This window comes from Enoplosus armatus, chromosome 24 (assembly GCF_043641665.1).
Source record: "Enoplosus armatus isolate fEnoArm2 chromosome 24, fEnoArm2.hap1, whole genome shotgun sequence".
In the NCBI taxonomy this organism is placed as follows: domain Eukaryota; kingdom Metazoa; phylum Chordata; class Actinopteri; order Centrarchiformes; family Enoplosidae; genus Enoplosus; species Enoplosus armatus.
Window position 1 is genome coordinate 2,807,880 of NC_092203.1, and position 15,216 is coordinate 2,823,095.

Below are 15,216 nucleotides of genomic sequence, written 5' to 3' on the forward strand. Positions count from 1 at the left end.
TACCGTAGTAATACAAATCTCATCAACATGGGCTACACCTTCATGTCGACTTACTAAGATAAGATGCAGCAGCAGTGGTCGTCAAAGTGTATAAATATAATATAAATATAGCACGTACAGATCTAGATAATGGCTGGCTTTGGGAGTGTTACAAGTGTGTTTTGTAACCACTTTTTAAACAGGCAGCAGGATGAGATGCATTGGAGGGTGTCCAGTGCTGAGAACTTCTCCCGCATGAGGCTGAAGCTGGTTCGTAATTACAACTTTGACCCACACCGAGAGGCCAGCGCTCTGAGAGACAACCTGGGTAAGACAACGTTTGCCTCTCTGCGGGCTTTAAATCTGGATTTTTCTCTGGAATCTGTGGAGAAAAAGAATCTTATCTTTGTTGTGAGTTTATTCCTTTTATTGTCAACTGTACTGGGAAATTTAGCACATTTGTGGCTCTATTTGGCAGCAAAAAGTACCTGCTCCGATATTCAGGGAATAGATGTGATGACGAGGGATAAGTGTGTGTACAGTATGTCATGAGCACGCTCATCCTGCCTACCCTTGATAAACAGATTAAATAGGACTGACCTTGAAAATCCTCTTTAAGCCCAACTTATTTCCTCCCCTTCCATGTACTCTATCAGGAGGATGATCCACTCTGCTTGGTATTTTTTCCTTATTAAACTGAGCGTAAGGGTGAGCGTGTTGCAGAGTATTGTTTTCATGAGATAGTATTAGTGTAAAATTGTAAGCACTGTAAAATTAAAAACAAACTTTAACTTATGTGCATCTGTCATTGTCAAAACCAGGACAATTACTTTGGTCTCCTGTCAAACATAAAGTACACAGTCTTGGGTCTCTGCTCTTAAACCACTTATAGTTATTGCACTTAAGGTTATCATAAATCTCATCATGCCAGTCCTGAAGATCCACGTCCTTGAGTGTTATGTCGGCCTCCCATTTGGGGACGACTCATCAGAATCTATGGCACGTTTTTGTAGTTCTTCAGGCCTTGACAAGCGTGTTAAGAAGTTAATTTCCAGCACTGCCGTGTGATATTAACCTCTGCACCATCTCTGGTTGCCTCCTCTCCTGTCTCCCTTGCTTTGCCCAGGTGTCCATCAGCAGCGTGTAAACCAAGAATCTCTGCTGCTGGAGGCCGTGAAGCAAGTCAAAGTCAGCGACCTGGAAGACGACATCCTGGAGCTGCCGGAGGACGACCCCGCTGCTGCCAACAACCAGTCAGTCCCCAAATTCAACAACCACAGGACAACAGTATGCGCAGAATAGATACAAAGCCAAGAATCATCACAGCCTCACGTTCTTTGTCCCACGTTCCGCAGAGTTGAAGCAGAGGAGGCGGGCCAGAAGGAGAAGCTGGTGCTGTGGGAGGACTGCGAGCTGGTGACGGTGGTGGACGTGGTGCCCGGCCGCCTGGAACTCACCACCCAACACATCTACTTCTACGACAGCAGCCAGGAGAAAGAGGAAGGTGAGGAGACAGTGAGAGAGGTGGATGAGAAAATATGGGAAAAAGCACTTTTACAAGAACTTTTACTTAAGCGTCAACTTGTTTCCTGAAGGAGTGGGCCACGACTTCAAATGGCCCCTGTCTCAGATCCGAGAGGTCCACCTGCGGCGTTATAACCTGCGTCGCTCAGCTCTGGAGATCTTCCTCATCGACCAGACCAATTACTTCCTCAACTTCAAGAAAGAGGTGATGAGTCACAAATTGAACTATAGTAGTATATGAGTAAAAACAAACCAAATTTCAAACTCCTGTTGAATTAGGTTTAAATTTCTGTAATCAGAGAAGAACGCTTGCCTTTTAAATAGTTTATAATAACATTGCGTTTTCTCACCAACAGGTGAGGAACAAGGTCTACAGCCGCATGTTGCTGCTGCGATCCCTCAGCCTTTATGGAACCCGCTCACCGCAGGAGCTCCTCAAAGCGTCTGGACTCACACAGGTCGGGACACAGGAAGCAATGATGCGGAGCTCTCATTATAAATTACACACAAACGATCAAATGGCTTCATTGTGTGGGAGTTGATTTACGAAATGATCTTTGGTCTGTGACTCTAGTCAGTCAGTTGAGGTCTGTCATTTTAAAAGAGAGGATTCGATGGGCTCTGTCTCCCGTCCTGTCCTGTCTGGTGTAATCCTGTTCTCACGGCAGGAAAAAGTACCCTAACAATTGTGGCATCCAAAAATGATTTCTTTTCTACTGCTTCTGCTTTTGCACAGAAATGGGTGAACCGGGAGATTTCCAACTTTGACTACCTGATGCAGCTCAACACGATTGCAGGCAGAACATACAACAACCTGGCTCAGTATCCGGTGGTATGTTCCTCACTGAAAACATAACTGTACAACTGTGGTGACCGGCTGAATGTTCATATTGGAGCTAACTTGTTTGTGTGTGTGTGTGTGTCTTAACAGTTTCCCTGGATTCTGGCTGATTACACTTCAGAGGAGCTCGACCTGTCTGATCCTCGGGCATTCAGGGACCTGTCAAAGCCGGTCGCAGTACTTAACGAACGCAATGCCAAGGCTGTTAGAGAGAAGTGCGTTTCATCCGTCCGCACTTCAATTACTCTCATAACTGAATTAGCATAAGAAATACTGTAAATAATAAAACCGCCTGGCTCAATATACCTTTTTTTTTTTTTTTTTTTTTTTTTTTAAATGTGTCCATCAGATACGAAAGTTTTGAGGACCCGACAGGCACCATCGACAGGTTCCATTATGGCACCCACTACTCAAACGCCGCCGGGGTGATGCACTACCTGATCCGAGTGGAGCCCTTCACCTCCCTGCACATCCAGCTGCAGAGTGGACGGTAAGGAGGACACCAGCATGTCAGACACTTTCCCTCCCCAGACCCTTTCTGTCTCCAGCGTTGCTAGTGATTGTAATTACAGCATCCACTGGAGGAGGTTTGTCATTCAGACGTGCCGGCGCATAGCTGCTGTTTCTAGTGTTTGTTCCAGATGCTCATGCTTACCATCCTGCCTCTGGCTCAGGTTTGACTGCGCAGACCGCCAGTTCCACTCCATCCCTGCGACGTGGCAGACCCTCATGGACAACCCCAATGACGTCAAGGAGCTCATCCCTGAGTTCTTCTACTTCCCAGAATTCCTTGAGAACCAAAATGGTGAGGTTCGAGATCCTTTTCAAATGCTTTCAAACGTTATACACAAAACTTTTGACTTGTACCATGAAATGGCAGGAGCAATCAATTCTGAACTGCGTCACTAATTTAAATTGCCCGTTGTTTCTTGCTGTCGCCCAGGCTTTGATCTGGGTCGCCTGCAGATCACCAAGGACAGGGTAAACGATGTTGTTCTGCCCAAATGGGCCAAGTCCCCCGAGGACTTCATCTACAAGCACCGCAAAGCCCTGGTGAGATGCAGTTTCAGTTCCACTGCTGTAGTATAACTTTGCTCCTTAGGGATCAGAAAATATTGTGCAAAAAGAAAAAAAATTAAAATATTGTACTAGTGTGAAAGCAGTGCAGTATCTGGTCTATCAAACTCCATTTCACATGAGATTATACTGTCTACACTTTGTTATTCACATAGTTCTAGGTGGCGTATTCCTTTAGTGGTTATAGTTTTGTGCTTGTGTTGGCCACATGTCTGCGTATTACTGCGTTTATGTGTATTTTGTGTGGTTTTTGTAAGGAGTCGGAGTACGTTTCAGCCCACCTTCATGAGTGGATCGATCTGATCTTTGGTTACAAGCAGAGGGGCCCTGCAGCGGTGGAGGCCCTCAACGTCTTCTACTACTGCACATATGAGGGTAAACACTTATTTTATTTTTTCTAAACTGTATTGTAATAACAGTAAACAAGCGTACTTATTTTGACTGGTTTGGTGTCACAGGGGCGGTGGACCTAGATGCCATCACTGATGAAAAGGAGCGCAAGGCCCTGGAAGGCATGATCAGCAACTTTGGACAGACACCCTGCCAGTTGCTCAAGGTATGACGTTCATTTGCTCAAAAAGAAATTTCAAAAAAAAAAAGACTGCAACCTATCGCGACTCAAGGTCACGACGTTCTCTATGTGTGTGACTGCATAGGAGCCCCACCCGGTGCGTCTGTCTCAGGAGGAAGTGGAGAAGAGGAAGGCCCAGCTGGACTCGTGTCCCCTCAGCATGTTCGAACACCTCAGCAACCTCAAGTCCTTCTTTGTTGAGGTTTGATCTCTCTACTGCTCATTTACTCGTGAATGAAAGTATATTCTCAACCTGTGACAGGAATACATTTGATTTACATGAAAATATCCCTCTATAACAACTTGGAATTCAATTCTCTCCCCCCGTCACGTTGCAGGGCATCAGTGACAATGTGCCGCTGGTTAAGGCCGTGGTGCCAAAGAATCAGTCCCATTCCTTCATCACCCAGGGCAGCCCCGACACCATGGTGAGCCTCGGTGCCAACGCTAATATTCATTATAATAATTGCTTTAGAGTTGTATTCTGCCTTTAACCAAAAGCAATGAGGGCAGGCGATAGACATGATGTGATGTCTTCCTGGTGTTTGTGCCGTCTCCAGGTGACGGTTAGTCAGAACTGCCTGGTTGGGACCCATGGGTGGCTGCCTTACAACAAGAACATCTCCAACTACTTCACCTTCATTAAGGACCCCACAGTGTCCAACACCAAGTGAGAACACCGCAAACGTGTAATGTGTCGCTGCCTCTACCGCCATCTCGTGTCCTGAAAAATCTTTCTAAGCTCGCCTGTCTACCTCCCACCATCTTCACCTAGGACCCAGCGCTTCCTGTCCGGACCCTTTGCCCCCGGCGTGGAGGTCACAGCGGGGCTGTTTGTGGTCTCCCACGATGGCAAGTTGCTCTTCAGCGGCGGCCACTGGGACAACAGCCTCCGGGTCACCTCCCTGGTGAAGGGCAAGACCGTGGGACAGCACATCCGACACATGGGTAAACTCAGCGAAAGCAAAGTCTGCATCTTGACTTGTGTCACATGCAAAACAAAACGGGCTAATCAGTGACTGCGTCCATCTCTCCTCCAGACATTGTGACCTGCTTGTCAACAGACCACTGCGGCATCCACCTGATCTCCGGCTCCAGAGACACAACCTGCATGGTGTGGCAGGTTCTGCAGCAGGTTAGGACAGCAAGGACCCGCTTATACTCAGATAGTGATCTGCAAATATGGTTTTAAAGAAATCAATTCAACCTCATAAAACACACAAAAAAATTCCATCTCTTCTTAAAGTATATGAGCAGTATTCATTTGTGGGCTTTACTTTCAGGCATTCAAGTTGTTGTCAATAGATGATAGATTTATACAACTATAAGAATATTTCTAACATGCCTAATTCATTGATCAGCGAGTTAACTTCATACAAATGTTGCATCAGATTCATAGGTGCCTTTCCATCCGCCTCGTAATACACGAAACAAACAGAAATGCCATTTTTCCATCACGTCTTCCATCGTTTTAGGTTCGACTGGCACTACTTACAGCATCTTAGTGCGCCCCCTTCTGGTTTAACAAGCACCCAACTGGAAAATCTGGACGTCTTCTCTCTTTCTGTCAGACGATCAGATACATTCTTTGTTTGTTGGCTCTGTTGTGCAGGGTGGAGCTCCTGTGGGTCTCTATCCCAAACCTGTCCAGGTGTTGTACGGACACACGGACGAGGTGGTCAGCGTCAGCATCAGCACAGAGCTGGACATGGCTGTGTCTGGATCACGGGTAAGAGCACACACCGGACTGTTCCACCATGGTGGAGATCGAGTAGTGTGTTGTTGAAAACCTAGTCATGCTGAGTTAATGAGTTGGAAAATGGGTTTTAGATGTAAAGTCAGTGATCTGGATGCGTGTAATTCTGGGTTTTTAAACACTGCCAACCATATACAACATGAATTTCATTTTATTGACTTCTCAGCCAACTTTAACAGCCGACTGAAACTTTTTATTTCAAGTATACTTTACATCCAAGTTTGATGTTATTTGAAGCCAAATCACTAAACTGAGGAAATAACAAATTTTTCAGGTAAATGAGTTATTGATTTGTCTTTGATTGTAATGGAATTAATTTAAAACACTGGCAATGCTGTATTTTTGTAATGATATTTGGCTGAAATGAAATATTGTTTGATGCAAAATTTCCCAACATCAAAAATAGAGAATGTTAAGTTTTTTCAATTGCCGCCATAAAAATGTAGACGTGTGTGTGTGTGTGTGTGTGTGTGTGTGTGTGTGTGTGTGTGTGTGTGTGTGTGTGTGTTATTCAATGTGTGCTTCCACTCTGTGTGCCTCAGGATGGGACAGTGATCATCCACACAGTGCGTCGGGGGCAGTACATGCGTTGCTTGCGACCGCCGTGCGACAGCTCCCTGCCGCTCTCGATCCTCCACCTGGCCGTGTCCTGGGAGGGTCACCTGCTGGTCCACACCTGCCTCGAGGGCAAAGCAACACTCAAGGTGCATGCACAGTTCTTTCACACGCTGCATGAAAAGTGGTGCCAGTTTTGAACTCTACTCTGACCTGAAAAGTCATTAAAAAATGTAGGAAATGACTGAACTGAAATAGATAAAGCAGGTTAAGATTAAGTTGATATATTATACATATATTTTTTTTCTCTTCCCAGGATAAAAATGCTCTACATCTTTACTCTGTAAATGGGAAGCACCTCTGCAGTGAGCCTCTGAAGGAGCAGGTGACTGATATGTGTGTTTCAGGGGAGTATGTAGTCATTGGCAGCGAGCAGGGATACCTGTCCATCCGTGACCTCTACAGGTAAACTCCCACACGTCTTACAACTTATTATCAGATTGAACAACTGAGAGACTTTGACTCTAATAAAAGTCAGCGGTCTGTGTGCACGTGGACATTGTAGATATGATTGTTCCTCCTGTGCAGCCTGTCCCTGTGTACGGAGCCCATGGCCATGCGGGTGCCGGTGCGGAGCGTCTCCGTCACCAAGGAGCAGAGCCACGTCCTGGTGGGCCTGGAGGACGGCAAGCTGATCATCGTGGGCGTGGGCAAGCCGGCGGAGGTAAAGAACTCGCTGAGGAACTACATCGCTCAGAGCCTGGAGGGATCGCCGCTCATGGCCTCCCCCCTGCTGGCCCCGCTTCGAGCTCGCTCGCCGACCCGCCTGCTGCACCAGCGCGACCAGCTGGTGTTCAGCCCCGGCTCCAGCTCCCAGAAACCCCAGCAGCTCTAGTCCCTTCCTCCCCTTCCACTGCTGTAGATCTGACACACACATTTTGAACCCCGCTGCACACACCGCCTGCGTTGCAAACGCTGGGCCTCAAAGACCTTTCAACCCGCAGTCACCTCTCCTTCTCAGGGATGATTGTCGCCCACATTCAGTCATTTGGCTTCATTCCTCCCACACACACACACACACACACACACACACACACACACACACTTACTTAACACCCGAGCCTCACAGATTGAACACATTCCTTCAGCACACAGCTGAGCATACGCAGTGGCCACTAGAACCACAACTGTGATATGAAAACAACTTGTTGTGCTTACCTCATTCTGGGTTTTGCTTTCAAAATATTTGGCTTCTGTGCAATATTTGACTTTGAATTGGCCATTGACCCGGGATAGACTCCATCCCCTGCTGTTTACCTGAAGTGTCATTATGTCACGTGTTTCGAGTGTACTCTACGACAAATATAACAAATATGCTGTGAAACTAACTTAATGCTAATTAACGCTTCTGCAAACTCAAGCCATATTAACAATGTAGCTGCGATCGAATAATGCAAACTAATAATCTTGCGCCAAGATAGACTGTAATGTTTTGATAATGTAAATAGAATGGTAGTGTAGATGTCAGAGGCTGATCCAGGTAGCCCCCCCTCTGAATAGTTTGATGTGAATCATCGCACCTTCCTGCTCTTCATCTTTTCTGTTCAAACTGACTCACCAAAGTGAATCAAGCTTTGATTTGTTTTTTCCTTTAATGCCTCACAAGTTTCACAAGTCAAACAAGCTCCGATGAACTAATCAAACACTCATGAGCCATATCCCTCCTCCTCTTTTCCCCCGTTTCCTTTGACTTCACGCTTTTTTTTTTCCCACTCTCCCCCTCTCCTCCTCCTCCTCCTCTTCCTCCACTCTTCTCAGATGCGTTCGGGCCAGATCACGCGGAAGCTGTGGGGCTCCAGCAAGAGACTGACCCAGATCTCCTCGGGGGAGACGGTGTACAACACCTAGCACGACCACAACCGACCCGCCCCAGCCCCCGAGTCCTGAACCCTCCCCTTCCACGCACATCCCACATTCCTGTCACCCAGTTCGCCTCCATACCTGTCAATCACCAAACAGGTCTGAGGAACTCGTTTCAGTTCCCTTCAGTTTAATGGGTGGTCTGCATGTCCATGTGACTGTTATGTTTCTGTGTGTGTGTGTGAGTGTGTGTGTGTATTCCTGCTTCGGATGGACCGTATGGCGCTGGCGCCAGCCTCACCACCACCACCACCACCCGCCAGTCATCATCATCATCTTTCCATGATATTACCCAGTCAGCCATGTTTGTCCAGCAGGAACCTCCGTCCTGCTCAGCTTAAATCTGACAGGATCGGTCATCTAACTGCTCTACTGTATGTGTGTGTGTGTGTGTGTGTGTGTGTGTGTGCGTGTGCGCGCATAGTATTGCCATGCTCTATCTCAAAATATAGTTTCAAGTGGCCTTTTTGTCCCCCCTTAGTTTGCCTTGGATGCAGACAGGCGGGCCTGTGCTCTGTAGGCTTTTCATTGGTTGCCTCAAAGCTGCCACACAGCAGCCTTATGCAGTAAGACGGCTCCATCACTCACAAGACCAAACTCTCTGCCTTTTCCTATACGTTTTTATATACGTATGTGTGTGTGTGTGTGATTTTCATTTGTTGTTTTTTTTATTGTAGATTTTCTTTGTTGTTGTTTTTACTTTGGGGTTTTTCTGTTCCTTATTTTTTGACAGATTTATGCATGTGCCCTGCAACTTGGCATCTGTTCGTATGCATGGCATTTTGGGTCCATTTCTGAGATTAGGTAGCAGACACGGTGATGGAGATGGTAGGATATGGCTGACTTTGTTTTGTTTTGTTTTAGAAACATCTTACACACAACAGCAGTTCTGTCTTTAATGTTGGCGTATCATTTAAGATGTGGTTTTGTGACGAAACAAAATTCAAATTCTCACTACAGGCAAAACACTACGCTCTCAAACACGAGAAGCTTCTGAGTGAAGATTTATCACAGCAGTACGGAGAGAAGCGACTTTAAAGTCTCATAACATTTAGCTCTCTGCGCATCGTTGAATGTTTTTAAGTTACTTGAATCCATGTTTATTTATAATGTCAAAGTAGCAGTTTTTTTTTTTTTTAAATCACACGTCTTGTCTCTTGAATACAGACACCAGTACGGCATGTTTTCTGACTGTTCAGACACCTGTAAAAGAAGGAGACAGAAGAAATCCTCAAGGGCTTTATGAGATGTCAGTGTTAACAGCAATACAGCTCCTTCGTCGGGTGGCAGTCGATGCTTTCTTCCTGTTTTGCTGTCCCCTATTGGCTGTCCAGCCGGCCCTCTATCTCCAGTCTTCCTATAGCTTCACTGGGACAGCAAATGTGCTCCCTTACACCCCCCCCCTCCCCCCCTCCAACTGCCTTTGGCTCTCATCATTGCCTCAAACTATCATCCTTTCCTTATTCTTACATCTCATTCTCCTTCCTGCCCATCATTAAGTGACTGACTTCAGAGGAGGTTTTCTTTGCATGCCTTGTTTAGGTCGCTTGGAAGTCGTGTTGTCCGCATGTGTGAATGTGATTTCTGTAATATCGGAATCACACAAAAAAAAAAAAAAGCCACAGCATGAAGCTCCTGTGGGTGAGACTGTGTGATTCATATTTTTGCACCATACCTGTGTGTGTGTCTGATTGAGTGTGTGTGTGTGTGTGAGGACATGCCAATGATGCATGTTTATTTTTTTTAAAGCCAAATTCTTGATTTCATCGTACATGTGGATGTGGTTGTCTCTGATTCTTTGAACGGTGGCAGCCCTTGACGGTTTTGGCTCAGTCGTGGGTTTCGGCATTGGACACGGGGTCGCTCTCGTGGTTCTCTCTCTTTTCTCTCCTGTCTTTTGTATTTAGTTTCTATTTAAATGTCACAGCAAGGTGGAGTGCAAAGACCAATCTGTGTCCTTCTTTAAGAGATTTCTGTGAAAGGTGCATAAAATGTTTTTTTCAATGCAGCTTATTTTTGTTTTCTTTGGTTCATCCACATTTGTCATTCAGACAAAAGACCACTGTTTGAGTTGTTCCGCGACTGCAACAAACGGAGTGCCTTTATCCCGGCGTGGTGTTAACATAGAGCTAGGTTTCTCTCATTACCGAAGCTTATCGTCCCCGACCTTAACAGAAATCAAACGAAAGCAGCATTCCAGAAGTTAAACCTCCACAGTTTCAGCGGGAGCCAAGAATATAGGACTTCAGAGCAAAATCAAAAAGTACTATTTTGTGTCTTAGCAACATTCTCTGTGACTGTCACCAAAATGGATGTGTGTATATCTGTGATTATTTATGAATACAGTATATAATGTACAGCATGATTTTTATTTCAGCGTATTTGAAAATGTACTTTTGCACTTTCCAGGTACTAAATTGTAACAAATTGTTTTAACTTGGCTCCCTAATCTGTACAAACGGCTTTGTATACACAAGTGGAAAAATGATCATTAAAGTCTTGTCTAAATTTAAATGGGCTGTGTGAATTGGGATTGATCTGACTGAGGGCTTTACTGTAAATGCCTAGAAGATAAAAATGTACATTTGAAACAGACACACACAGATGCGATACGCCATGTTTTATTCAAGGAAGTACAGACGGATGCCCGCACTAATGCAAACAGTATTGTCTGTGATTCAAGAGGAAGCAAATCACGGCTCCCACCCTCTTGTGCTGTGTTCCTCTGTGGTTTTCATGCAGTGATCCGGTACGAGCAGATGGAGGCTCTCTCCAGTTCACAGTCGGCGGCCGTCCACCAGCTCGCTTCTGCAAAAAAAAAAGTCTGGTACTTTACTATATTTCTGATGAAGTCACATCAAAGTGTTGTGCCAAGCGGTTAAGGGACAGAACAAAGAGGGAACTTGTTGAGGGAGATTGGCCTTAGAGTGTCCCTTAACCGGGGGGCACGAGGCAAAGGTTGCATTGATACAAGTTAATTTGTCAGCATCTTATCAGCTTTCTGTGACGTAGCCAGACCGTTATCTGAGCTTCTCTGATCCATGACCCTTTAATTGATGGTGCAGCTAAAGGTGCCATTGCTTACAGTGGCTAATGGTAGCTACCAGTAAGGCTGTAGTGTGTTGATGTGTGTCTGGTGTGTGAGTGCAGCTCTTACCCATCTTGAACATCTCCACACAGACAGGTTTATCAGTGTGAATGTTGGGTTGACCTGGCATCCAGTCGCTGTAACTCCACTCTGACCCGTCTACCCATGATGCTTGCTGGTTCTGAGGTGCGCCACACCAACACACATACACAGTACATCAAAACTATGCACGCATTTAACCTTGATTAAACCACTCTTACTAAACCGACAGTGAACACATTAGCATATACGGTGGTGGAGGAAGTATTCAGATCTGGTTTGAAAATCTTGCTTGCGTAGTTTGAAGTATTGCCAAAAAATGAAGAAGAAATGGCCCCTGTTACTGATATATTATGTATTATTAGACTAATACTGTTACATCAATGCTTAAGTAGCATTGTACTGTTTTGTTTTTTGCTTTCTGGCCTCATTTAGTGACAGTGCAGGAACAGATGGAACATTTTAAAATAAAAGTTCAAAGGTCAATGTTTCACCGAGGTAAGAATAACACTATCTGTCCTGTTGATAACGTATCTGATGACACTCTCCTTGGCCCCCATTCAGTGCCAGTGCAGGGCCAGACTGCTGGCGTAGTCGGCAAGCACAAAATACAAATGGTGACGCTGAGTGGCGGGTTGTTGACTGTCCATGCGAGGAACTTGCCTTGAGCGTGCCTCCCAGCCAGGTCAGCACAGGGTTGCTCTCCCCACCCTTGGTCACCAGGGAGACCAGGCGGGAGTGCAGATCGTCACTGGTTACAGATGCCAGCTCAGCATTTGGGGCGAGAGCTCTGCACAAGGCCTGGAGAAAGAAGGACCCCGAAAAGTGAGAGGTTTAGCCGTTTAATCCGGGGAGGTCTTGGTGAAATTAGCTCACCACTGAAAGTTTAACTCCAGTTTTACCTTCCCTGTCAATAATTGTAATGTGAGTTATAATGCATCTAACCTGTGCATCTTGGAAGGTCAGCGGCGTGGGGTTGAACTCATAGCAGTTTTCATTGATGACCTCCCCCTTGCATGCCACCATCTGTGTTTGGAGCTCGGAGGCGAAGGGTTCAGTTCCCTGTTTAAAGCCCTCTGGGTTTTTAAGAATGGGTTCAGTGCCCTGTTTGAAACCATCTGGGATAGACATGAATGGTTCTGTTCCCTGCCTAAAGCCCTCTGGGATGTGACGAGATGGTTCTGTTCCCTGCCTAAAGCCCTCTGGGATGTGACGAGATGGTTCGGTTCCCTGCCTAAAGCCCTCTGGGACCTTACGGACAGGTTCCGTTCCCTGTCTAAAACTAGCTGGGAAGGACATCACAGGCTCTGCTCCTAGCCTAAGACCACCTGAGGCAGACATCATGGGTTCAGTTCCCTGTCTAAAGCCATTTGGGATCCGCAACATGGGTTCGGTTCCCTGTCGGAAACCATCTGGGACAGACACGATAGGCTCGGTTCCCTGCCTGAAACCATCTGGGACAGACACGATAGGCTCGGTTCCCTGCCTGAAACCATCTGGGACAGACACGATAGGCTCGGTTCCCTGCCTGAAACCATCTGGGACAGACACGATAGGCTCGGTTCCCTGCCTGAAACCATCTGGGATATGAGGAGCAGAGGGTTCCTCCACTCGGACCCAACCACCACCATTCTTCTGGGCTGGAACATCAACAGGGACTGGGAGACAGAAGACCTTTAGATTATACAGGCTTGTGGTGAAAGTAGTGCAGAGTAAGTCATGGTTGAATTTCTATGAAGTGAAATTTCACTTCATGGCTTCCTCACCCTCATCTGTCAGCCAGTGTCCTCTCGCCATCTCTGCAAATCCGTTTCCCAGAGAAGGATGAAAGTTAGAAGAGGGAATGTACAAATGTACAAATGAAAAGCATCTCTGGTTTTGTGGCTTATGAACTCACTTAAACAAATGTGTTAAAGTAATATTGATTAGGTATGATTATGTACTAACCCACTCTCCGGTCCATCTCGCCTATGTGTTCCCGCTCTAGGCCGGCGTTGCGTTCAAGAAGGAATCTCCTGGAGGGCTCGGTACCTTGTTGGAAGCCGCCAGAAACGGGCCCTCGAGTGTCGAAGTGTTCAGTGCCCTGTCGAAAGCCATCGGGGAGCCGGTAGGTTGAAGATGCCCTCTGCGAACCTCTGGGGACTGCAAGTGGGGCAGCCTGGAGGCCTGTGAAGGATGTTGTTTATTTTACAGTTGGCTGTTTTTGGCCCTAACCATAAATGAATGCACATCTTCCAGCTGTGGTTGCACCTCCTGCTCCGTCAGTGTCAAAAAATACACAAAACCGGAGACTTCTTTGCCATTGCCAGTGGACAGATACATAACTGTGTGGCGTTTCGCATCAATTATTAACTCTTGTGCCAGAATAATATACAGGCCACAGCTTTTCTTTAACAGTGTAATAAATCAATAATGGTCAAAAGTCAAACTCACTGCCACAGTCAACAGTTTTGCTGCCAAGGCAACAAGCCACAATGAATTATGACACGATCAAACAATTACCCAGGATCATCACAAGAAACACATGTTCTGTCATAAGGCTCTATTTAGCAATGTACATTTTGATTATATTTGTTATGTAGAGACAGCTTGAAGCCTGTCAGGGAACGTGGGAGCAAGGGGCCGGAATCGAACCCTGCTCCCTGCGGCTGGGTAGAACGCATACCTTACAAACTATGCCCTTAAATGATGGTATGATTTCAATAATGATTTATTTGAATAACAGGATCAAAAGAAAAACCTCCATGGCCATCTGTAATCAAATTATTATTATTATTATCTTAAGTAAAACATCTAGTTGTGTCGATATCAAGAAGTAGATACTTTGTGTTCATGAGAAATTGATCAAATCATCTGCAAATTAAAGCATTCAGTAAGCCGTGTGACGTCAAATACATGCCTTAACACGCGATGTATCAAGTGAGCACAAGCACCAAGAAAGATGGAGGCAGTGGGATCTTACCTGACAGCGTCAGGAACAGCAGCACAAACTGGAACATCCTGTAAACGCCTGAATAAACAGCAAGTCGTCACAGACTGTCACAGACCCAGAGACTGTTGCAGTGAGTATGCGGCTTACCTGAGACGGCGCATTAATATGTCACCGTGTCGGCCATAAAGCCCTTCTAATAACACTTTGATTGAGATTATTGATTAATCTGATCACTCATATTTGATGCACTTTGCCCTCAGGTCTTGCCTGATAAAGGTTTGAACACGGCGATGATATATGACTGTAGACCTAAAGACAGGGGGTTTCTATAAGAATTCAGGGCCCTTGATTCGCCATTTTTTCCAAATAAAATTATAACTTTTATATCATATATTACATTATACTGGAATGTTTGTATGCCATATTTCACAAATGTTAAAGTCTAAAGAGTAGGTAGGTTAGATGGATTCTTTATGAAAGAGGCGATGATTCATACTGTATCTTTGGCTCCCCCTCGTGTATATGCAGGAACTTACACACTGCTGACGGAATTGCCAAATAACTAAATATAAAAATATATAATTTAAATAAGGGAGTTTTTATGGAATAGTCAGGCATATATTGTCATGTAGTTGTGATTGTTTTATTGTCCACAAGCTACATAATCCGTTCCTATCATGACTAGGACAGGAAGAGGTATTGGTGCTTATAACAAGGCGTGTCCTGTTTTGAAACATTTCGAAAGTTCAAGGTTGCGTGAGGCATCTGATTTTCCTTTTTTACTTTAACCCCGTTGGCAGGAGAGAGGAGTGTGGATGTCCAAAACTTGGAGGGCTTTGACCTTTATTGAGCAACACTTTGGCGTTTCACGATTTTAATGCTCAGTTACACGGCGGGGCGGTAACACTGCTCAAGTGAACACTTCCATAGCAAA

General features: G+C 45.5%; 1 protein-coding gene across 1 annotated transcript in view; it reads left to right on the top strand.

Moving 5' to 3' along the window:
* nbeal1 (neurobeachin-like 1) overlaps positions 1 to 10,737 on the top strand; it is a 40,232-nt gene extending 29,495 nt beyond the window's left edge. Inside the window, exons 33-54 of the mRNA XM_070930427.1 lie at positions 183 to 307; positions 1,106 to 1,232; positions 1,335 to 1,483; positions 1,575 to 1,708; positions 1,860 to 1,961; positions 2,240 to 2,335; positions 2,435 to 2,559; positions 2,694 to 2,834; positions 3,019 to 3,149; positions 3,288 to 3,397; positions 3,679 to 3,796; positions 3,880 to 3,977; positions 4,078 to 4,194; positions 4,331 to 4,420; positions 4,553 to 4,662; positions 4,768 to 4,940; positions 5,033 to 5,127; positions 5,605 to 5,721; positions 6,291 to 6,452; positions 6,620 to 6,768; positions 6,892 to 7,027; positions 8,122 to 10,737. Coding sequence (XP_070786528.1) covers positions 183 to 307; positions 1,106 to 1,232; positions 1,335 to 1,483; positions 1,575 to 1,708; positions 1,860 to 1,961; positions 2,240 to 2,335; positions 2,435 to 2,559; positions 2,694 to 2,834; positions 3,019 to 3,149; positions 3,288 to 3,397; positions 3,679 to 3,796; positions 3,880 to 3,977; positions 4,078 to 4,194; positions 4,331 to 4,420; positions 4,553 to 4,662; positions 4,768 to 4,940; positions 5,033 to 5,127; positions 5,605 to 5,721; positions 6,291 to 6,452; positions 6,620 to 6,768; positions 6,892 to 7,027; positions 8,122 to 8,211 — 2,695 coding nt within the window. The 3' untranslated portion in view covers positions 8,212 to 10,737. The remainder of the gene's footprint in view (positions 1 to 182; positions 308 to 1,105; positions 1,233 to 1,334; positions 1,484 to 1,574; positions 1,709 to 1,859; positions 1,962 to 2,239; positions 2,336 to 2,434; positions 2,560 to 2,693; positions 2,835 to 3,018; positions 3,150 to 3,287; positions 3,398 to 3,678; positions 3,797 to 3,879; positions 3,978 to 4,077; positions 4,195 to 4,330; positions 4,421 to 4,552; positions 4,663 to 4,767; positions 4,941 to 5,032; positions 5,128 to 5,604; positions 5,722 to 6,290; positions 6,453 to 6,619; positions 6,769 to 6,891; positions 7,028 to 8,121) is intronic.
* The last annotated feature ends 4,479 nt before the right edge of the window (positions 10,738 to 15,216 follow it).